At 44.2% G+C, this 24007-nt stretch overlaps 2 protein-coding genes across 5 annotated transcripts in view; one reads left to right on the top strand and one right to left on the bottom strand.

The window, feature by feature from the left end:
• The window catches only part of Tada2a (transcriptional adaptor 2A), a 45801-nt gene extending 29586 nt beyond the window's left edge, over positions 1-16215 (bottom strand). The window contains exons 1-4 of one of the 2 annotated variants that reach the window (XM_052759698.1): positions 16102-16215; positions 14195-14309; positions 8949-9055; positions 7181-7240 (exon numbers count right to left, since the gene is read on the bottom strand). In XM_052759698.1, coding sequence (XP_052615658.1) covers positions 7181-7240; positions 8949-9055; positions 14195-14219 — 192 coding nt within the window. In that variant the 5' untranslated portion in view covers positions 14220-14309; positions 16102-16215. The remainder of the gene's footprint in view (positions 1-7180; positions 7241-8948; positions 9056-14194; positions 14310-16101) is intronic. The other variant, XM_052759697.1, reaches the window with a different exon arrangement.
• Positions 16216-16282: 67 nt separating this feature from the next.
• Acaca (acetyl-CoA carboxylase alpha) overlaps positions 16283-24007 on the top strand; it is a 272460-nt gene continuing 264735 nt past the window's right edge. For all 3 annotated transcript variants that reach the window (XM_052759693.1, XM_052759691.1, XM_052759690.1), the window contains exon 1: positions 16283-16680. Coding sequence is in view for 2 of the 3 variants with exons in the window: in XM_052759691.1 (XP_052615651.1) it covers positions 16643-16680 (38 nt within the window). In the remaining variant the exon portion in view is untranslated. The remainder of the gene's footprint in view (positions 16681-24007) is intronic.

The raw sequence follows: 24007 nt of genomic DNA, 5'->3' as shown, positions 1-24007 counted from the left end.
AGGTAGCTGGTTTCAATGGTCCCTCCTGATAAACTCAGAATCCTCTTTTAACATGGGCTGGACCTGTGACTTAAGCTTGGTAGTTTCTATTTTTTTTTTTTTGGTTTTTCGAGACAGGGTTTCTCCGTGTAGCTTTGCGCCTTTCCTGGGACTCACTCTGTAGATCAGGCTGGCCTCGAACTCACAGAGAGCCGCCTGGCTCTGCCTCCTGAGTGCTGGGATTAAAGGCGTGCGCCACCACCGCCCGGCTAGTTTCTATTTTTGTATTAAGCCACCAAGTAAACAAGCTACTCTCCCTGCTGTAAAGACTGTGTGGAGAGACTCTGTGAAGGGGAGAGGCCTGGAGACAATGCAGAACAATCAAGTCCCTTGGTTAAGTGGTAGCTAGAAAGAGTCAAAGGAAAACCTCCTAATGAGGTGCCACTTGAGATTCAGAACCCCAGGATGGAGTGCTGAGGACCAACTGCTCTGGGTCTCATCGGAATTCCTGAGCCACAGCAATTGTGGGAGGTAATAAAGCAGTCTCTACTTCAAACTGCAACTATGAAATAAAGAGCTAAACACTATTTGCTTCCATGTATGTCTGAAATTTTCTATGATAAAAGTAAAACAAGAAAATAATATAAGCTTTTCCAATTCCACAGGCATTTACAACTTCTTATAGCTTTTGTTGGTGACTTAAAAAAATCTGTCTTATTAGCAAAATCACAGTACTAACAGGCAACACATTTTGATCTAAGCCTACCTTATGAGCTTATTATGAGGTGAGAGTGAAATTTCAGAGTCCATGCATATATTAAACTCATACCAATCACATTTAACCTGGCAAGCACCATAAAAATATACAAATATGAAGTCACACATTGGTTGACAGGTGTGGTGTTTTGAAAGAAAATGGACCCCAAAGGGAGTGGCACTATTAGGAGGTGTGGCCTTGTTGGAGGAAGTGTATCACCATGGGGGTGGGCTTTGAGGTCTCTTTTGCTCAAACTTCCCTCAGTGTGACTTTCAGTTGACTTTCTGCTGCCTGCTGGTCAAGATGCAGCCAGCACCATCTGCCTGCAGGACACCATGCTCCCTGTATGATGATAATGGACTGAACCTCTGAAACTGTATGCCACCCCAATTAAATGTTTCCTTTATATGAGTTGCCATGGTCAGGGTGTCTCTTCACAGCAACAAAAACCTAAACTAAGACAACCGGTCTGTTATTTCTAAAACTGTTTCAGAATAGTGATTATTATCCCTCACCAATTTATAATAAAAACTTCCTACAGCCCGGCGGCAGTGGCACACACCACTCGGGAGGCAGAGGCAGGAGGATCTCAGTGAGTTCCAGGCCAGCCTGGTCTACAGAGCAAGTTCCAAGACGGGCTCCAAAGCTACACAGAGAAACCCTGTCTCGAAAAACAAAACAAAAAACAACAACAACAACAAAAAACCCTAAAACTTTCTGCACTACATAAGAACAACAAAAGGGTTTGTGAAATAATATTGAACTTCAAGAGAAAAAAAAAAAGGCCCTCCTCCTTTCTTCTTGAAGTTCAATGTTATTCAATCCTTGACCCAAACTTGGGTTAGAATCTCTAACAGTGGGACCTGGAAATCTATAGTTCTAAGAAGCTCCAGGTAATAAAGTCTAAGAATTACTGTCATAAAGGGTGTGGTAGAGGAGCTGCCTTCTCTTGCTCAAGGTCCTAAGAATTACAAGACAAAAATAGCTACAGAATTCAGAAATCTCTATTAATGCACCACCCACCACAGCATGAGTAACTCCCCAAAATACAGCACTGCGAGATGAGAAAAGTACTGAAACCATTTAAAGTTATCAGATGCTTCGTGCTGAAAAGAATCAAGATTTTAGAGGCTTGGGGTGTAGACCAGCCCAAAGCTGGTTGGTCATCACTTCTATAGAAGGAAAGAATCGCTGGACTTGACTAACAGAAGGTGGAGAGCATGAGTAAACCCCCCCCCCCCCCAGGCTCCCTTGAGTTCACATCCCTGAAAGGTGATTGTATGGGTGGGGAACATGTGAGAAAGGATGATGTGGTAACAACTGAGTGGACCTGGCTGAAGTGAAACAGTGTTTTTAGCATCATGTAGAAGACAAAGTGGTGCTCAGAACAGCTACAAAGAGCTCACAGCCAGCCTTCCTACAGTGGCTGAGCATGACTACAAACTACCCAAGCTACACAATGATCTCGTAAGGGTTATTTTACCATCTCAAATGAATAAATTTGGATACTGGAGATATAGCATGTGATCCAATCTCCTGCACCACAAAAACAATTAAAATAAGACAAATTACAAAATCTGAGTCTAGACATTCTTATGTGGATTTGGAAAAAGTGAATCCATTTTCTGAAGATATAGTAACTTTGGTGAAATGAACTCAAAGACAAAGCTGTTCTGATCCTACTTTCCAAACCTTCATTCAACATGTGAAGAGGCCTAACTTTAGTGCAGCCACGACAGGCTACAGACTAACAATACTGGGACTAGGCCTTACCATTACAATAACCAGGAAAAACCACAAACTGTACCCCTCAGGGGACCAATCAAAATTGAGACAAACAAGTATTAGATGCTCCAGGACATTAAGGATAGCTTACATCACTTGTATACAGGTTGCCAATTTCCTTGCAGCAATGCCAGTACCAATCACTGTTTGACAAGACTTCTGTTGCCCCACTCTTGCCCAATCAGGAGTTCAAGCCCCATCTGAATCCAGAATTCCCCTACCCCACATCCTTTACTCCTTAAAAACCCAGCCATAACTGAGCTCGATGCTCTCCCTGATCCAACAGCTGTGTAGGCATGGACAGGTAGCCTAAGCTCAAGCTTGCAATAAAGGCCCTTTGCTTTGCATACGAACTTGGAATCCTGATGGTCTTTGGGGGACTCATGACTCGTGTATAACACTTGCAACTGGCTAAAGGGGGAACGTTTTAGTTATTGTTCCAATTAGTGAATATGAGACTTAAAAGAAAATGTGGTAATTTATGGCAAGTGTAGGTGGGAAGACCCAGGATTTAAGGCCATCCTTGGCTACAAAGCAAATTTGAGGCCAACCTGAGCTACAGGAGACTCTGTCTCAAAAAACTCAAAAAAAGAAAAAGAAAACCCAAAAGACCCAAAAACCTTCAAATTAAAAAGAGACTGCAGGCTGGAGAAATGACTCAGTGATTAAGAGCAGTCGTTACTCTTCTAGAAGACCTGAGTTTGGTTACCAGAACCCATGTCAAGTACCTTAAAACTGTCTGTAACTCCAGCTCTGAATGATTGGATACCTCTGGCCTCAGTTGACACCTGAACTCACACGTACCTATCCATATGCAAGCACACACATCTACACATAATTAAAAACAAACAAAAACGTTGAGCAAGGGTGACACATATCTTTAAACCCAGCTCTGGGGAGGCAAAGACAGGCTGATCTCGAGTTTGAGGCCAGTCTGGTCTACAGAAGAGTGTTCCAGGGCAGCCAAGGCTACACAGAAAAACCCTGTCTCAAAATAAAACAAAAATAAAAATAAATATTTTTTAAAGGAGAGACTGAAAACTATAAGGAAAGGCAGCTGGTTATCCTCCCAAAGCTCTTATTAAGTTGCTTTTCTTTGACTAATTCATTACAGTCTAGAACATGACTCCCAGTATTAGAGGTGCAGGAATACTAACAGGAATCAATAAATGATCAAATTCATGTTGACTCACTCTTTCTGAATGCTTTTGTTTTTATTTTGTTTTTGAAAGAAGGTCTTATGTATCCCTGGGTAGCCTCCAACTTACCGTGTAGAAAATGAGAAAGACCTTTGCCGGCTTCATTCCCAAGTACTCCCAGGGATTTACCTGTGCCACCATGCCGGGTTTTATGTGGAACTGAGGAGAGAACGCAGGGTCTACGTATGCTAGACAAACACTCTACCAGCTGAGTTACACCCCTAGCTTGGAAGTCTTTTTTTTTTTTTTTTTTTTGGATACAGGGTCTCACTATATAGCCTTTTCTGAGTTGGAGCTCCATATGTAGACCATGATGGCCTCAAACTCACAGAGATCCACCTGCCTCAGCCTCCTGAGTGCTGGGATTAAAGGCATGCACCAACAGGCTCATTTTCTTTCTAATCTTTTATGAAACACACATAAATGAGATGTGAATTACATGACTGGCAGAATTCTAAACATATTCCACATTTCTCCCAAGATTCCTGTCTACTATTCCATCAAGCACTAAGTACTGCAGATAGAACTAAAATTAAACACTCTGCAGATGGAATTAAAACTACTAACAACTAGCAAAGTAGGGGAAAGGCCTGGTTTATCTAGGTGGGTCCAATGAAATCATACATGTAAGTCCTTTAAAGTATTAGAGGGGAGCTATAGAGATGGTTTAGTGGTTAAGAGCATTGACTATCTTCCAGAGGACCTGGGTTCAAATCCCAGAATCCATATGGGTGGCTCACAACTGTCCAGGGGATTTGACACCCTCTTCTGGGAGCACCAGGCACCGCGTGATACACAAACATATATGCAGCCAAAACACACATAAATAAAACAAAAAACAAAAACTCTGTTAGGTATTAGAGAAGGCAGAAGAAGGAGAGAAACTGCTTAAGCAGGACAAGGCATTCGGTCAGAGGCTCAAGCACTTTCACCAACTGTCCTCAAGGACTCCCAGTGTCAGTGGCTTTGAAGATGGCAAAGGGTGGCCGGGAGCCAAGGCAGCCTCTAGACGCAAAGAACAAACTCTGGCCAATAGCCAGCCAGGAAACAGAGGCACCCAGTCCTTCAATCTCCAGGCAGCCAATTCTGCCAATAACCTGAATGAACCCAGAAACAGATTTTCCCCCAGGGTGTCAAGATAAAAGCTCAGGCTGGTCAAACACCTCCACTTCAGCCTCTCAAGACCTGCCATAAACCAAGAAGCCCACTGCTCTTCTGACCTGTTGAACTGTGTTGTCTTAAGCCACTTAATTCTCGATAATTTATAACAGCAACTGTAGAAAACTAATACAGTGCCAAAAGATTAATCTACATTGTGAAATTATTACTGTAAGAAAAACTGTACTAACTATTGAAAACTTGCTTTAAGTACTATGAAAACAGACAAAACTTCCACCCCCAAAGTGCTAGGGATCAAATCCAAAGCTTGGTACACACTAGGGGAGGGCTCTGCCACTGAGCTAGAACCCCAGCCTCCAGACAAAACTGTTTTAACAAGGTACATATACCTGTCAACAGACCTGATTATTCACATTGGCTTGCTGAACTCCGGGCCGGGCTGGGAGAGTGACGCACTTTTTCTTTAAAGGTGGTAATGCCATTACTCAAATCAGAGCCAAATCTTTTCTGGCCTATTTACTAGTTTGTCTCTTCAAATTCTCTTTATTTTATCTTGTTTGGTCTTTTTTTTAATATTTATTTTATTTTTAATTATGGGGTGTGGGTGTGTCTGTGCATATATGAGTGAGATAGTTGTGGGATATTTGTACACTGTGTGAAAATGTATTGCTATGACTGGTGTAATAAAAAGCTAAATGGCCAACAGCTAGGCAGGAGGTATAGGTGGGACTTCCAGGCAGAGAGAGAACTCTGGAAAGAAGGGGCAGAGTGGCTAGCCAGACAGACAAGAAATAGGTGCAAGATGAAAGAAAGGTAAAAAGCCACGAGGCAAAACGTAGATTAATGTAATGTAAATTGAGTTATAAGAGATAATGGGACAAGCCTAAGCTAAGGCCTAGCTTTCATAATTAATAATAAGTCTCCATGTCGTTCTCTGTGGTTGGCGGAGGAAAAGAAAGTCTATCTACAGAGGTATCTATGGAGTGCAGAAGAGGGCATTGGTTTCCTCGGAGCTGCAGATATAGGGAGTTGTGCATTGCCCAACATCAGTGCTGGGAACTGAATTCCAGTCCTCTGCAAGAACAGTTGATAGGCCATCTTTCCAGCCCTATTGTTTGTTTTCTGAAACAGGATATAGTTGTTTGAATGAAAATGGGCCCTGCAAGTCTCAGATATCTGAATACTTGGTCCCCATTTGGTGGCTGTTTGGGAGAGGTGTGTCACTGGGGATAAGAGTAAGGTTTGAAAAGTTTCCTGTCACCCTAACCTGTTTCCTGTTTGTGGATCAGGATGTGAGCTCTCAGCTGCTACTTCTGTGCCATGCCTGCCTGCCTACAGCTATGCTCCCACCATGATGGATGGACTCCTATCCTTCTGGAACTATAAGCCCCAAATAAACCCTTCCTTGTATAAGTTGCCTTGGTCATAGTGTTTCATCACAGCAATAGAAAAGTAAAGTTACTTCCCAAACAGCCACCAAATGGGGATGAAGTATTCAAATGCCTGAGACTTGAACCATTCTCATGTAAACCACCACATAGGGTCTCACACTACATCAAGTCACAGCAACCCTCCTGTCTAAGCGGGATTACAGGCATGAGCCACCACACTGTTATCAGTCATTTTCACAGTATATGTTGTCTTAGGTTTTCTACTGCTGTGCAGAGACACCATGGCAACGCTTGTAAAGGAAACATCTAATTGAGGGGCAGCTTGCTTACAGTTTCAGAGGTTCAGTCCACTAACATCATGATGGGTAGCATGGCAGTGTGCAGGCAGAAGTGGAGCTGTAGCTGAGAATGCTACATCTTGCAGGCAACAGGAAGTCAACTGAGACACTCAGTGGTATCCTGAACATAGGAAACCTCAAAGGCCACCCCTACACCCCTCCAACAAGGTCAGACCCACTCCAACAAAGCCACGCCTCCTAACAGTGCCATTCCCTATGAGATTATGGGGACTAATTACATTCAAACTACCACATATGTATATACATGTTAAGCTATTTTTGTTTTGTTTTTCGAGACAGGGTTTCTCCATGTAGTTTTGGTACCTGTCCTGGATCTCACTGTGTAGACCAGGCTGGCCTCAAACTCACAGAGACCCACCTGGCTCTGCCTCCCAAGGGCTGAGATTAAAGGCGTGCACCACCGCCGCCCGACAAGTTAAGCTATTTTAATATTTAAATATCTTAATAGGTTACAAAGAACTAAAAAGCCTACTAGATAATTATCAAATTCAGAAGAGAAAAAGGACAGAGACACATGGAAATTAAAGAAAATCAGTTCTCAGTCTAAATACTTGAAAAAGGAATAAAAGTTTCTATCAACGTCATCCTTACCATGATTTCGTAAGTATGATCACTCTGATGTTTCTTGTACTCAAATCCTCGCGTGAAACACTGTGAAGAAAAAAAGTTAAATTACCAAAAGCTACATTAAAAAGATTTTTTTTCTTAGGGCTTGGGATTGAGGCTCAGTTGGTAGAGTGCTTGCCACCCATACACAAAGCAGGGGACTCAACCCCGGCATGGGGGAGTGGGGGAGGGGGTGTGTGTCTGTGTGTGGAGCTAGGAGGATCGAGAGTTCAAGGTCATCCTTACTCAGCTACACAGCCAGTTCAAGGCAAGCTAGGCTACATGAGACCACATCTTTAAAAAACAAAATAAAAGCCAGGCTTGGTGGTGCACACCTTTGATCCCAGCACTTATGAGGCAGAGGCAGGTGAATCTCTACAAGTTCAAGGTCAGTTTGGTCTACTTAGTTCCAGGAGAGCTGAGGCTATGTAGAGAGACCCTGTCTCAAAATACCCAAAATAATAAACTGAAATAAAAAATAAGACCAAAGAGGGGTTGAAGGTGCTCTACTTTTTCTTTCTTTCTTTTTTTTTTTATTTGAGGCAGGGTCTCATGTAGTTCAGGTTAGTCTTAATCTCCCTATGTAGTCCAGGCTGGCCTCGAACCCTTGATCTTCCTGTCTCCCCACTTCTGAAGTTCTGAAATTATAGGCATTCACTACCACTCCCAGCCTAGGGTGCTCTAGTGTTATGAGCTGTAGGTTGTTGGGGTCGTGTCTTGTTTTGGGTATACAAAAAAGAATTTTGCTATGTAGCCCAGGCTGTCTCCATCTTCCTTCCTGCTATTCATCCTCCCCAAAGGTACCCCATGCCCAGTATATAATCTTATAACTCAAGGTGTATCACAACTTTCATCAGCCACTTTTTACATGTTAACACGTCTAGAACTGGAAATGCTGTATGTGCGCACATGTGTGTGCTCGTGGGTTTGTAGGTGCACTCGCCAATGCATGTCCTTATGGAGGCCATCACTGGGAGTCTTCCTTTATTGCTCTCCCTTTTATTTTTTGAGACAGGGTCTCTCACTGAACCTAGAGTTTGTCATTTCAGCTAGTCTGGCTGGTTAACAAGCCCCCAGGATACCCCTATCTCCACTCCCTCCCCAGTACAGGGTTACAGGCAAATGCTACCATGCCCAGATTTTACATGAATGCTGGGGATTCAGACTCAGGTCCTCACGCTTGCACAGCACAGCAAACACTTTACGGGCTGATCCTTCTCTGCCAATCCTGGAATACTTCTTATAATCAAGTGTCTTAGATTGGGTAAGACCTGATATTCCCAACAAGCAAATTATTTAGGCTTTCTTTAGCTGAGTTTCATCCGTAAAATGGAGATATTTCTTTATTCACTTCATAGCACAGTAGTGATGACTTAGGGGCTGACTCAAGTGAAGTATTCAAGTACTACCTGGCACACTGAGAACCAGTATGACCCCTAATATAACCCACAAAATAGTTTGTTTCCTTGTCATCTCTACAAAGACCACTCTAACGAGCTAATTAACTGAGATCAAAAGGAACAACCTGTCAGTTCTGATTCCTGTAATCTAACTACTTTAAATTTATTGGGAAAAGTGGTGAGCGTGAAGCTGAGACGCTCTGTGGAACTGTCTGTCTCATCCGTCTGCTGTTTCCGAACTTCCTGGGAAAGTGAGAGAGGGAGGAGAGCTCATGCAGTGTCGTCCTAGGCTACCTCAAGTGACTGCATCCACAGAACAGACCAGGAGAGACACCCTCTCCTCGGGGAGTTACCTGCAAACACAGGAAGAAAGCAGGCGGCCCACACTCCGCACACTTAATGTAAGGTTCCATGAGGTAGGAGGAGCAGCCTCTGCAAGGGGGCTTATCAGATGGATCATCTAGAACAGAGCAGACAAACAAGTTGAAAACTCCTCCTGCACACCACTAAGTGCAAAAGGTGAGGCTCTGCACACGGCTGAAGAGAGCGGCTGTGCTGACAAACACATGCGGGTGTGGGACAAGCACTCTACACAGACACAAGAGCCGCTCTCCTTTCGATTCCATGACAACGTTCCTTCCTCCAGGGCACCACTGCTTCAAACATGGAGCGGGGCAGAGGGCGCCTGCAGAAAACTTAACAGAACTTCGAAGGTTTTACAAAGCCCACTTTGCCACAAGGAAAAGAAAAACGGGCACATCTCCCGCCCAGCCCACATATACAAGGCAAACCAAACAAAATGCTAACAACTGCCCCAGCGCACAAGCAGTCCCTGTCCCGTTCTTCCAACTTCTCTGCAAGTTTGAATTTTTCCTCAAGTCGGGGGAATCCCGATTTGGGACTTAAGCTTTGTGTCCAGGTTGAGACTTCTCCCCAGAAAAACACAAACATTGCAGACCTGCTCTTGTTCTGGTGAAAACAGCGGGCCTCTGAATTATGAAGGCAAAGGGTACAATATAAACCTCCCAATGCTCTAAAACTGTAGGTATGTATGGTCCAGGTTGCCCCAAATCCAGTCTCCCTGAAGTCAGGGCAACCAACCACTCTCTGTGGTTACCCACAGGAATGTGGGACAAAGGCCCTGGAATGGAGATGGAGGAACCTACTTTGTTTAGTTTGGGGCACAATCTCTCTTATTATCTAACAGCATTTTCCTCCCTAAAACTAAAAAACACCCTTCAAGGCATCATTCCTTCCTCTAACAGTGATTTGCTTTGAAATGTAGACTCGGAGGAAAATGACAGAATAAAGAAATATACTCCCCTGCCGGGCAGTAGTGAAGCACACCTTTAGGGAGGCAGAGGCAGGCGGATCTTTGTGAGTTTGAGGCCAGCCTGGTCTACATAGTGAGTTCCAGGACAGGCAGAGATACACAGAGAAACCCTGTCTCAAAAAATCAAAAACAAACAAAAAGTATTTCCAGAAGCCTTTTCCTTTTGTTTTGTTTTTGAGACAGGGTCTCATGTAGCCCAGGCTGGTCTCCAACTTTGATGACCTTCAACTGCTGATCTTCCTGCTTCTGCCTCCAAAGTGGAGGGATTACAAGCATTCACCATCTACCACTTCTGGTGAAAAAATAAAATATAAGATGCCAGATGTCATTCTTAAAAAAAAAATTATGAGGCCGGGCGGCAGTGGCGCATGCCTTTAATCCCAGCACTCGGGAGGCAGAGGCAGGTGGATCTCTGTGAGTTCGAGGCCAGCCTGGGCTGCCGAGTGAGTTCCAGGAAAGGCGCAGAGCTACACAGAGAAACCCTGTCTCGAAAAACCTAAATAAATAAATAAATAAATAAATTACGCATTTGTATGTGTGTGTGATGTGTGCGTGTGAGTGCAGGTGCCTGTGGAGGCCAGGTGTCAGGTCCCGGAGCTGGAGTTACAGGCAGCTGTGGCCCACCTGATGTGCATGCTGGAAACTAAACTCCAGTCCCCTGCAAGCACAGAACACCTTCTTAAGTGACCAGCCATCTCTCCAGCCCCAGGGCCAATCTTTACCAAATCACTATGTCCTGAACTCTGGCTTTGTTTCAATTTTTAAGAGACAGGCTCTCCATTGTCAAAGCTGGTCCTGGATTGCTAGGCCCAAGTCATCGCCAGAGATCCGCTCTAATATTTTTGTCTTGCATTTTATTATTTATTATCTGTGTGCGTGCACGTGTGCAGCAGCATACGGAGATCAGAGGAAACTTTGGGGAGTCAGTTCTCTTCTTCCACCATGTGTTAACCAGAGATTGAACTCAGGTCCTCAGGCTTGAGCCATCTTGCTGACTCTTTCCTATCCTTTTCCACAGTTCACTGCATCAATGAACTAACCTGATGGTTCTCCACAACCTCCTAGGAAGACATTTTGAAAATAATTAAAAAAAAAAAAAAAAAGACAGGTTTTTGCTGCTACAATGACTAGGATGCACTAGTAACATTTTGCAGACAAGAACTGGGATTCTAGACAGTACTCAAGATACTTCCTATACAGGGAAACAAGTCCTTAGCAACTTTCAAATATCTCATTGAAAATTCAAGCAGATAGAAAAATAAACCTCCCAATTACTGTATCACATGTAAAAAAATATTTATGTTTTTGGTAGTGTGTTAGGGATCTGACCCAGGACCTTGTACATGCTAGTCAAGCAGGTGTGCAGCAGGAACCACTGAGCTAGTCCTAGCCCCAACTAAAATATTTTTTGACAGTTTGGTGTGGTGGTGCATGCCTTTAATCCCAGCATTCACGGGACAAGCAGGCAGATCTTTATGAGATCCACACCAGCTAGAGCTACTTAGTGAGTGCCTGTCTCAAAGAAAAATTTTTGACAGTTTAAATACATCTGAATACTCTAGTATGACAATTATACACAATTCAAGAGGAGGCTGTATTCTGTCTTGTTCAGAACTTGACCAGGAATTACTAAGACTTGCAGCATTTCTTCGTCACTAGCAGTCTGAATCACCCCGCATTTCTAATGGTAAGATGCAGTGATTCAACCTATGGGTCTAAGCAGCTGACTGCTGAAGTCATCATGTCTCTTGATGCTTTTATGTCCTGCCCCCCATCTTTCCACCCCCACTTTTTTTTGAGACAAGTTTGTACTCTTTAACTCAGGCTGTTTTCTGAACTAGAGATAATCCTCCTGCTTCAGCATCCCAAGTGCTGGGATTACAAACATGTGCCATCACATCTGGTTATAATCATGTCTTTTTTACTATGGAATTATTTTTATTTTTGAAAACATGTAGCTACATATTCCATTTTCAATTAATAAGAGACTTGAAAAATATAAAGAGAAATAATTGGGTCTAAAAGGTTGAGAACTAATGTAACCGGTGGCCGAATAGCGGCCGTGTGTGCACTGGTGACAATTTTTTACTTTATCAGTATCTCTGGTATGTATAACATTTCACATTCCCCCTCTCTATGTATTTTTCTAAAATTACTGAGTGCACAGAGGATAGATCCCGATTTTGAAGGTCAATTTATTTTGATTACATTTATTTATCCACTTTGTATGTATGTGTGTGGGCAAGAATGAATTATATAACATGAGTACATTTGTGTTACATAATTCACAACCACCTGTAATTCCTCTGCCAGGCCTCCATGGGTACCCACACTCATGTGCACATACCAATACACACATAATTAAAAACAAGAAAAATAAATAAAAAAATTTTGAGGAAATAGTTTTACAATGTGACCAAATTGACAAAAACACTGTAAATGGGCTGGAGAGAAGGCTCTGTGGTTCAGAGCATACCACGCTCTTGTAGAGGACTGAGGTTTGGCTCTCACCACCCACACTGGATGGCTCACAACAGCCTGTCACATCAATGCCAGGGGATCTTGACACCTTCTTCTGGCCTCCTCGGGTACCTGCATTCACATATATATACGTATACTCCTACACAGATACACACATAATTAAAAATTAAATAAATCTTTGTGCTGGAGAAATGGCTCAGCAGTTAATAGCACTGGCTGTTATTCCAGAGGACCAGGGTTCAATTCCCAGCATCCATATGGCAACTCACAACCATCTGTAGCTCCCTCTTCTGGCCTCTGGAGGTATCAGGCATGCATGTGGTACGCAGACATACATGCAGGCAAAACACCCATACACATAAAATAAAAATAAAAACAAGTCTAAAAAACATTATAAACAAAGCTAGATATAAGGTTCAGTGCTTAAGAGTGTTTATTGCTCTTGCAGAAGACTTAGTTTGTGTACCCAGTACCCACACATCTGTAACTCCTGTTCCAGGTGATCCCAAACCCTTTTCTGGCTTTCATGGGCACCTGTAAACACACAGTCCACATAGACTCACAGAGGTGGACACACAGACACATAAATAAGTCTTTACAAAACAAAAACTATAAACTGAGTTGAAAAAGCAAGTAAACTGAAAGAAAGTATTTGTACACTCACGAGAGAAAAAGTCTGAAAATTTTTTTTTTTAATCTTTATTTTTTTGTGTATGGGTGTTTTAGCTGCATGAACGTCTGTACACCATGTAGAGGTAGTGCTTGTAGAGGCCAGAAGGTGTCAGATCCCCTGGGACTGGAGTTACAGACAGTTGTGAGCCCTCATGTGGCTGCTGGTGATCAAACTCAGGTGTTCTGGAAGACCAGTCAATGACCTTAACCACTCAGCCATCTCTCCAGCACGTGAAATTCTTTTTTTTTTTTTTTTTTTTTTTTTGAGACAGGGTTTCTCTGTGTGTAGCACTGGCTGTCTTGGAGCTTGCTCTGTGTCATTACAACACACTCTAACAATTGTGTTTTAAAAGATGGAAGTAAACCTGGCAGTGGTGGCACACGCCTTCAATCTTAGCACTTGGAAGGCAGAGGCAGGAGGATCTCTGTGAGTTCCAAGACAGTCAACACTGTTACACAGAGAAACTCTGTCTCAAAAAACCAAAAACCAAAACCAAAAACAAAAACAAAAATTCCAAAAGGTGAGAGTAGTTTCAGTCTATACTTGGAGCACTGTTAAACTGAAAATGTAGAACTAGATGTGTCCAAAGAGTCTACTTTTCTAAATAAATGTAGAAAAAATGCAGAATGCCTTTAAGAAAATGATAAAGAAACAAAAAATACATTTCTGGTTCTTACTGGGACACTAATGAACATCTACTTTGCATCACCTAATTTTGTGATTTCTATTTCTTCAAAATCCAATGACGGTGCATGTCTGAACTCTCAGCACTTAGGAAAATAAGTAGTTCAAGGTCCTCCTTAGCTACAAAGCCAATTCCAGGCCAGTCTAAGCTACATGAAACCCTGAGCTCAGAAATAAAGATGTTTAATTACAGATCAATCACATGGTGGCTGGTCCACTCAGCTTGGCTTTATTCTAAGACTTGGAGTGATAGATACATTTGTATCCTGTTCAGTAGGCAACCAATAGGTACTGGCTGATTTGCCTTTAAGGAGACATTCATACTTCCTCCAAGCATTATCATTCAACTTCAGAGGTGTTGCTTCCACGATCACCTTCTACTTTAGCTGGCTATCCATCTTCACTGAGACTCGTCCCATGGTACTTACTGCTCAAGGAACCCAAACGGTCCATGCTCTAATTGACAGTGACTGCTGTTTGATCTTCCTTGATACTGAGCTTCTTCAAGACTTCAGAAACGGCCAAAAAGGAAGGAATGATAGCCTACGAACAAAGAGAAGAGCCACATGGATCAGAAAATCATTCAAAAGCCTATATTCAAGCAGCACGTTGAACCCTGTCACACCAGGGGTTTGTGATGCTGGGGGACCTGCTCTTCCTCTACAAACCTGATTCTCCTCTGTAAAGGGGCTATGATGCAACAAGCTCTTCAAAGGAGTGAGCATTAAATGTCCACTCAAATATCCATACAGTGTAGCCTGGCACATGGGTCTACATATCTCTTCCAGTTTTTGCTTTTCAAGCACTCACTATGGTAGTCCAGGCTGGAATCCACCTGAAGCTCCTATTTCCTTAGCTCCCCGGGTCAAGGATCACAGGCGTGCTCCACCACAACCAGCAAATGCTATCCATTTCTGAAAAACCACCTTTGGCTTTCTCTGCCAAGCATCCATTCTCTTTGGCCAGATTTACTTTGGCAAACTGACACAGCAATGGTGGGGTGGCCAATCACAACGCTCAGACCTCCATGTTCACAGAATTTAAAGTACGTCTGTCCTCCTTACAAAATCTGGAACTTGCTGGTGTGGAGGTATACATCTTTAATCCCAGCACCCAGGAGGCAGAAGAGAACAGGTCTCTGTGAGTTCAAGTTCAAGGCCAGCCTGGTCTACACACTAAGTTCTGGAACAACCAGTGTTACATGGTGAGACCCTGTCTCAAAAAAATTTTTTTTTAAATCTGAGTATTACTGGAGACCAAGAAATCCTATCCAGGCCGGGTGGCGGTGGTGCAGGCCTTTAATCCCAGCACTTGGGAGGCAGAGGCAGGCAGATCTCTGAGTTCGAGTACAGCCTAGTCTACAAAAACAGTTCCAGGACAGCCAGGGCTGTTACACAGAGAAACCTTGTCTTGAAAAAAACAAAAAACATAATAATAATAATAATAATAATTTTCTGAGACAGGTTTTCTCTGTGTAGCTCTGGTTGTCCTGTCTAGCCCAGGTCGGCCTTAAACTCATAGATCCACTTGCCTCTGCCTCCCAGTACTGGGATTAAAGGTGTGCACTACCACCACCCAGTAGAAAAATGAATTTAACAAACGAATAGTATACACCCAGGAATAAAATAATAAATCAATATCTGAATAGTATCACTGTATATGGACTATCTCTTGGAATCCCAACAATCTCCTGGAACAGGCTGTTTTTTTTTCCAAGGAAAGGAAGCGCTAAAGATTGGGGCATTTGCACAATGTTTTTACAGGCTGGTGAACAGCAGGGCCCTATCAATAGAAGCTTACACCGTAAAGGATGCTAGAATACGCTCTGACAAACACGTCACAAAGCAAGAATGCTGCAGAAAAGCAAAAAAAATCTTTCTTCCTGCCCTTTCTTAAAAGCCCGCTCGGTGACACTAACATCCTTGAGAGCCAGGCTACATTCAAACTAACTACTAAAGGGGGCAGGGAAGGGACCGCGGGGCAGGCCCCGGGAGTTGCGTGCGGGCTTAGCAGCTGTGCAGAGAGCATCCTTACAGCTGCATGGCCTTGGGCCCGTCACTGTACCCGGGCCTCGGCTCGCAAACGCTGCTAACCACAGGCTCGCGGAGACCCACGTGGGGGTTCAGCGGGTCAGGTGGGCCGGGGCGGCGCTCCACCGCCCAGCCGGGAACACCGAGGTGCCGCCCGGCCCGCCGCCCGGCCGGGGGAGCGGGGGGAAGGGGCTCGGGGCCGGTCGGGCCGCACCCGCCTCCCGCGCCGCGTGGCCCCGCCGCGGCAGCCCGCCCCTCGTGACCCCGCGTGCCCTCGCTCTCGCGGCCCGGCCCGCTCCTCTCACCTCGCCAGCTCTCGCACCTCCGCGCCCAAGAGCCTCCCGCGGCGCGCGCTGGCCAGGTCCTCTGCGTGCGCGCGCGCGCGCCCGGGGCCTGCGTGCGCGGCCCCGGACCACGCCGTCGCGAGCACGCCGCGTCTTGCCCCGCCTCCACCCGGGCCGCGGGCGGGTCCCGGTGGCGCTGCCCCGGGATGGGGAGAGTGGTTCTACCCGCTCGCCCACAGGCCCTGGAGTCTCACCGGCTCTCACTTTTCCCGTCGCCACAGGCGTCCCGGTGCCGTGCCTCGGCTGGCTCAGTCTGGATTTTCTCCTAACAATCCCACTCCAGTCCTGTTGCAAGCGAGGAAACTGAGGCTGCCCAGGCACTGGGCCGGAGGACGGCGAGCCCGGGCCCTGCCATGCCACTTATGGATTACCCAGACTGAATGCCTGGAGGGGTGAAGAGGGTCCTTTTCATTCTGATGCTTCTGGGACGTCGAAATTGCCTTCTCTGGAAAGACCCATCCCCTCCCTGGGCTTCAGATGCCCACATGGAAATGCAGTGAGGATGTGGTGGTCCACTCTGATGTCAATCTTGAGGGCTAGGTATGTCCCAACATCTCTTATTACTACTGGTAGAGATTGTTATAAGAGCTTCCATTTGTGGAGTCCTTTCTTACCGCATGCCAGGCATTGTACAAAGCGGATTACTCATACGGGCTCGCTTAAAACAACTTTCTGAGGAAGGCACTGTTCCTGTCCCCCAAGGTCCAGCTGAGGAAATTTAGGCACTGGAATATATAATATAACTTAGGATCGCATTGCTGCTGCCAAGTGTTGGGGAAGGGATTCCAGCCCTGGTTGATCTGAACTATAATGCTGTATATCTATTTAAAAATCTGTCTCATAGATTTACCCAACTTCTGTTGGAATTCATTTATACACTGCCTATGTGGCATCTTTATTCGTTTTTTGGTACACAAGTAATATAAGTCCATTGTTAAAACAACAACAACAAAACTCAGCTGGGTGTAGTTAGTGGCATACATCTGTGATCACAACACTTGGGAGACTGCAGGACAATTGCCATGAGTTTGAGGTCAGTCTGGGTGGGCCACAGAGTGAGAGATCTGTCTCAAAGAGAGAGAGAGAGAGAACATTACAATTCACATGTGAAAATCACCCCAACATGCTAAATAAACAGTTAATTTTTTTATATATATTCCCTTCCATACACTTTCCTACTTATTGTATCAATGTTAGAGCATTTTATCAATGTTTACATTTACTGAATCCTCAAGTCAGTTCATTCATTTGGCAAATACACAATGAGCAGTCACTGTGCTAGGTGCTGAGAATTTGGTAGTGAGCAAAACATATTCTCCTGCTCATAAGGTTGATGTATTATATATATGTATGTAAATAATAAAAGATAAGTATATTATATATATAATAAATATTAAAAGGTGGCTCTTAGGCCGGGCGGTGGTGGCGCACGCCTTTAATCCCAGCACTCGGGAGGCAGAGGCAGGCGAATCTCTGTGAGTTCGAGGCCAGCCTGGGCTACCAAGCGAGTTCCAGGAAAGGCGCAAAGCTACACAGAGAAACCCTGTCTTGAAAAACCAAAAAAAAAAAATTAAATAAATAAAAAGGTGGCTCTTAATGTGGTTTTATGGGAAGTGAATTGAGATCAAGCTATAACAGTGATACAGAAATTTTCTTTTAGTCAGGATAGGGAAGAAAGTTCTCTTAGTAGACATGGCACACAAGCAGACATCCGATTATTTAATGAGAAACGGAAGCTAAGTGGATTTCTAGAAAGAACCATGGAAGAGAGACAAGTACAGTGGCCCTGGTATGTGGATTTGATTGGCATGGGAAAGAAGCAGGGTGGCCAGACTGGCTGGAACAGAGCTGATTAAAGAAATATGATGGAAACATGGCCAGGACCCAGATCACGTGTCGTTTGGTAAACTTTGGATGGATTTTGGATTTCACTGGGATGTGATAGAATTCCATGAAGGGTTGAGATCAATGTCCTTAAGAAAAGCATAGCAACTCATGCCTGTAACCCCACCATACAGGAGGCCAACCTGGGCAACATAGAAAATTCCAGTGCAGTTTGGTGTATAAGACCCTGGCTCAAAAAAAAGAAAAAATGGATAAATTAAAATGTCCAAGGGGTATGAAAATTAAATTATAAATTAAAATGTATCCAAGGGTGTACAACAAAGTATGATGACATGTATGTGAGAAAATGACATAATGAAACCCATTATGTATAGGCTAACTTAAAAATTAATGCAATAAAGCCAGGCAGTGGTGGTGCACGCCTTTAATCCCAGCACTCAGGAGGCAGAGCCAGGTGGATCTCTGTGAGTTCAATGCCAGCCTGGTCTATGGAGCGAGATCCTGGCACCAAAAACTACACAGAGAAACCCTGTGGAGCGGGGGAGCGGGAATTAATGCAATAAGAATGAAAATGTTCGGGTTTGGAGAGATGGCTCAGAGGTTAAGAGCATTGGCTGTTCTTTCAGAGGTCCTGAGTTCAAGTCCCAGCAACCACATGGTGGCTCATAATCATCTTTAGTGGAATCTGATGCCCCCTTCTGGCATATAAAGGCATACAGGAACATAGAGCACTCGTACATAAATAAATCTTTAAAAAAAGAAAGTGTTCAGGGACTGGTGGGATGGCTCAGTCTGTTTGAGTTTGATCCTTAGTACCCATATAAACCCCTAGATGAGGGGATGCGTGCCTGCAGCCCCAGCACTGGGAAGGAGACAGGAGGAACCCTGGGGCGTGTTGGTTAGACAGTTTGGCTAAATCAGTGAACTTCAGGTTCATTGAGACATACTCTCAAAAAATAGAATGAAGGGGCTGTTGCACAAACATGTGGACCTGAGTTCAGATCACCAGTGCTCTACTCACTAGTCACCCCAGCACTGGGGAGACTTGAGAGGGACACCTTCCTGGAGCTCAATGGCCGGCCAGTCAGCCTTGCCAAATTGATGAGTTTCAGGAGAGACCCTGCCTCAAAAACTAAGGTGGAGCCGGGCGGCAGTGGCACACGCCTTTAATCCCAGCACTCGGGAGGCAGAGCCAGGCGGATCTCTGTGAGTTCGAGGCCAGCCTGGTCTAGAGCGCGAGATCCAGGACAGGCACCAAAACTACACAGAGAAACCCTGTCTTGAAAAACAAACAAACAAAAATTTTAAAACAAAAAAAATAAGGTGGAGAGCAATTGAGGAAGACACCCAACATAAAACCTCTGGCCTTCATGTGTAGAGGCACATATGGGCAGATCTCTCTCTTTCTCTCTCTCTCTCTCTCTCTCTCTCTCTCTCTCTCTCTCTCTCTCTCTCTCTCAGACACACACACACACACACACACACACACACACACACACACACACACACAAACTCTCCAAACCCCCCAACCCCCCAACCCCCCCACCCCACCCCCACCCCCACCGCCAAAATAAACTTTCCAGTGAAAGGAAGGATAACCCAGTCGGAAGCAGTGTTCTCTTTGATTTCTTCCTGAAGCAGTGTAGTGTTAGTGGCATTACAAGACCATCAGAAGAGAAGGGGGGAGTCTAATCGAAGGAAGACTGACTAGGAGGAGAAACTTAAGTTTTGTTTGGGCTCTGTGTTTTGCATCCTAACTGGAAATGACAATAGAAGTCTGCTGCTCAGTGGAGAGCTCAGGGCTCAGCTCAGGGCTCCAATTGTGTACCAAGTAGAAGTGTTTCTTTGTCTGTGTTCTCCTCAGCTTGAGAACAGACTGTCTTTTCTCTTTGTCACCTCAGCACCCGGAAAGGTAGGACCAGGTGATACTGGTGAAATGAATAAAGACAAAGGTATTGGCCAGAGATAGTGGCCCACACCTTGAATCCGGGCACTTGGAGTCAAGCATAGGAGGATTGCTACAAGTGGAGGCCAGCTTGGTCCATAGCACAGCTTCCAGGCCAGTCAAGGGTTACATAAGGAATGCCTGTCTTAAAAACTGAAACAAAAAAAAGGCCAAAGGCACAGATAAAGTTACTCAGATAAAATGTGTGAGATCTACAAAGAAGACCTGGGACTGGAGTGATTCAGGCTCCCAGCCACCTGTTACTCCAGTTTTAAGGGACCTAGACCTTTGGTCTCCATTGTTACCAGGCATGCAAGTGATACACATACATGCAGGCAAAACACTTATACACATAAAATAAATCTAAAAACTGTTTTAAAAAATAAAATGAAAAAGAAAAGTACTCTATACTTATACTGGATGTTCAAGCAGCTGAACATGACTTACAAGTAGAGTGACGGTAATTCCTGAATTGATCAGGCGATTCCTGGTTTGTTCCTGTTGTTGTTAAATAGTTATTAATATTGCCTTGACTCACTAAGATGTGCCTTGCTTTGTACAACAAATCTATACATCGTTCTTTGTAGAAGGCCCTTCCAGATCTATCTCGTTTTCTCTTTCTTTTGGTGTTCTGTTTGGGTGCCAGGGATCAGAACCAAGGCAAGCACTGTGCCACTAAGCTCCGCTTAACCTGTGACAAACTTCTGTGCTCATCATCTTGTAGTCAGTTCCCAAGCGCCATGGAAGGACCTCCCGTTCTCATCTGCCCTCTTACTGCCTGGCTTCCTTTGCCAAGGGAGGGCTTCACTTCAGCTTGGCTGTCACTCTCCGGAACCCTTCTCCTGACCCTTCAAAACTCCGAGTTCCCAGCATACCCTGTGTTTAACTTCAGAACAAAGATGTGCCTTGTTCTCCCTCTCACCATCTCCACAGAAAAATCTGGAAATAAAATGGACACACAGTAATTTTACAAATTTACTGACCTCTGTTTTTAAACCTTGACCTTCAAGACAGACACATTCTCTAGGGCCTTCATTCTCGACTAAGCAAAGAGTCTACTTTTGAACCAAAAGTCTAACAAAGAAAATTGTTTCCTGATGTCAGGTTCTGTAATGTGACTGCATTGGTTGGGAACAAAATCCTCAATTCCTCCTCATCCATGGAGTTGCTGTGTTTAGAGTCAAAAGTGCATGTTCTGAGCCTCCTTCCTGTGAAAATAATACCCTCTTGTGTCTGCTTACTTTTCCTTTTTTTCTAGTGAGACGGAGTCTTGTTATATGGGCTGGAACTCACTGTGTAGCTTAGGCTCCCTCGGTCTGGTGATCTTTTCTGCCCCAGCCTGAGCTTGTAGCCATGTGCCACCCTGCTTGTCTTGCTTACTTACTCTCTATATCCTAAGTATCGAACAACTCCATAAACTGGCTCTCCTGCAATTTTCCATATTTCCCACCTGACTGAGATGTCTGTCGTTAATGACCCTGCAAGTATATTTTTAAAAAGCAAGTGTTGGGACTGGAGAGATGGCTTAGTGGTTAAGAGCGCTGGTTGCTCTTCCAGAGGACCCAGATTCAATTCCCAGCACTCACATGGCAGCTCACAACTGTCTGTAACTCCAGTTCCAAGGGATACCTCATACAGGCATACATTCAGGCAAAACACCAATACACATAAAATAAAAACAAATGTTTTTTTTTTTTTAAAGCAACTCTCAAAATCCAGCTCTGCCTTCTTCCCTTCTATTCTCTGAGAAATACCCCATCAGTAGAGATAAGCATGGGATAGGTCCTGCATTAGACCACTTTTCTAATCACTGGGGCTCCTCAAAAGTGCCCTCCGGTGATAGAATCCATGAGAGGAAGAGCAACTTAGCTCACAAAGGACCCGAGCCTCAAGTAGGACAGTGTTAGAGGCGTCTGCATCAGGGTGCTTTTCACAGAAGTCCTGGCTTCAGGAGCCCACTGGTCTCTTACACTCAGAACATTGTCTTCCTCCTCTCTCCCCCTTCCCCATGGTCTTCTCTGTGAGGCTACCTTCTTGCAAAGGGTTAGAGAGCTGGAGCAGGTGTCCATGCTGTCATCCATAGATGGGCCGTTCCATTCTTAAATACCGTGTCTGGGACAGCACTGTGATGCATTGTTTTCAATGGCGTGCCTCTTCACTGACCAAATGCTGCCATGTTTGGGCCCTAAGGCAATAAAGAATGTAAATTGAAGAAGAAGGGTTAGGGAAATAACCCTTTTCCTCACAGAAGGTTCCTAGAGATCTTACATGATTTGGTCCTCCCCTACTGCACCCAGCCTGCAGAGTAGGGTTGAGGCACCCTTGTATATTCATGTCTCTATACCGTAGGGAAGATCAATCCCAAAGATAATAAGGGTGAAGAAGGGAAAAGAAAATGCTAGTAAAAAGTCTTGCTGTATCCCACTTTACAATAAGGGAGAACAAGGTTCGCTTGTTCCAAGTCGTTCAGGTAACACAGCCAGAAGTAAAACCGGATCTGTAGTCAGACATGGTGGCATGTACCTGTAACAACTGGGACACAGAGGTAGGAAGATTGTGAGTTGAGGGTATCCTGGGCTACATGAGACCCCCCCATCTCAAGCAACAACAACAACAATAAAAAAATCCACTAAAATTATGGGGTCAGGGCTGTAGCTCAGTTGGTAGAAGCTTATCTAGTGTGAACAAACCCCTGGGATTCAACCCCAGCATTACCTAAAATTGGGCATAATAGAACACACCTGCCATCCCTGCCTTGGAGGATCAGGAGTTGGACGTCATCCTCAGCTGTATAGCAAGTTTGAGGCCAAACTGGACTACATGAAACCCTATCTGTAAATAAGAGAATAAAAATGTAAAGTAAGCAGCATGTAATGGCACACAGGTAAAGCCAGGCAACATATAGATGAACAGAAATGGGTTAGTTTAAGTGTAAGAGCTAGTCAGTGGTAGGCCTGAGCTAATGGCCAAGCAGTTTTAATTAATATAAAAAAATGTAAAGTAATATACCACAAGTAAAGGATATTTGGGAATGCTATTCACAAGAAATAAAAAAAAAACTAGTTTTGTTAAGATGTATGTGGTAACAGCCTTAGTTATGAAGATTTTCATGTCATGGTGATTCATTAAAGCTCTGATATAGCCAGGCTATTGTTACCCTTAACTTTTGCCTCTTCTCCACCCGACTGACTTCTTACTCTTCCTCACAAAGTACAGGATATCTGCCTCATGACTCAACTAGGCTTTGCATAGAATTAAAAAGGTTGGGTCAAGTGAGAAGTATTCTAGAACCTGATATTCAGAAAAACTAAATATGCCTACTCAGCAGTGTGACTGCATACCTTTGAGCCTGATAAACAGGCCCTCCACCTCTTGACTGTCAAAACAGACTCCCCAAATATTCGTCATCATCTGGTGACAAATAGTCTGTACTCTTTTGCAACCAGTGAATGAATGCACAGTGAATGTTTGAAATATCTATAAAGATGTTGGCCCAATTTAATATAATTCTGAGAGAACGGACTTTGACAGGGGAGTCCTGAATTTGAATCCTATCTCTCTACCCCTTAGCACTTTTAAGAATTGGGCCATGGTAAGAAGAGCTGGTGGGATAACTCCATGATAAAGCACTTGCCATGGAATCCTGACGTCTGAATTTGATCTCCAAACCCCATGGTGGAAGAAGAAAATCAGCTCCTAAAAGTTGTCTTCCGACCTCCACACATGTTCTAGGACACATGCATGCCCACATCCACGACATCAACAAAAGTCAGGCCAGCAAGATGGTTGAGCAGACAAAAGTGCTGCTCTGGAACTCACAGGATGCAAGGAGAACTGGTCCCTTCAAGCTGTCCTCTGATTTCCACATGCACACATACCTCACATACACACAATAATAAATAAATGTAAAATTACAAAATGAGTCAAAAATACTTTAGCCAAGTTAAAGCTGGGCATGGTGGCTGAGAGTGACAATCCCAGCCCCTAGAAGCTGAAGCAGGAGGAGTGTTTCTAGTGCTAAGCGAGCCTAGGCAATAGAGTGAGAACCTGTCTCAAAACAACAACCAAAAGAAGAAT

The sequence above is a fragment of the Peromyscus californicus genome, unplaced genomic scaffold (assembly GCF_007827085.1).
Source record: "Peromyscus californicus insignis strain IS unplaced genomic scaffold, ASM782708v3 Scaffold_3__1_contigs__length_106647218, whole genome shotgun sequence".
Classification (NCBI taxonomy): Eukaryota; Metazoa; Chordata; class Mammalia; order Rodentia; family Cricetidae; genus Peromyscus; species Peromyscus californicus.
The sequence above is the reverse complement of the archived record's forward strand: the minus strand, read 5'-3'. Positions and strand labels throughout refer to the sequence as shown.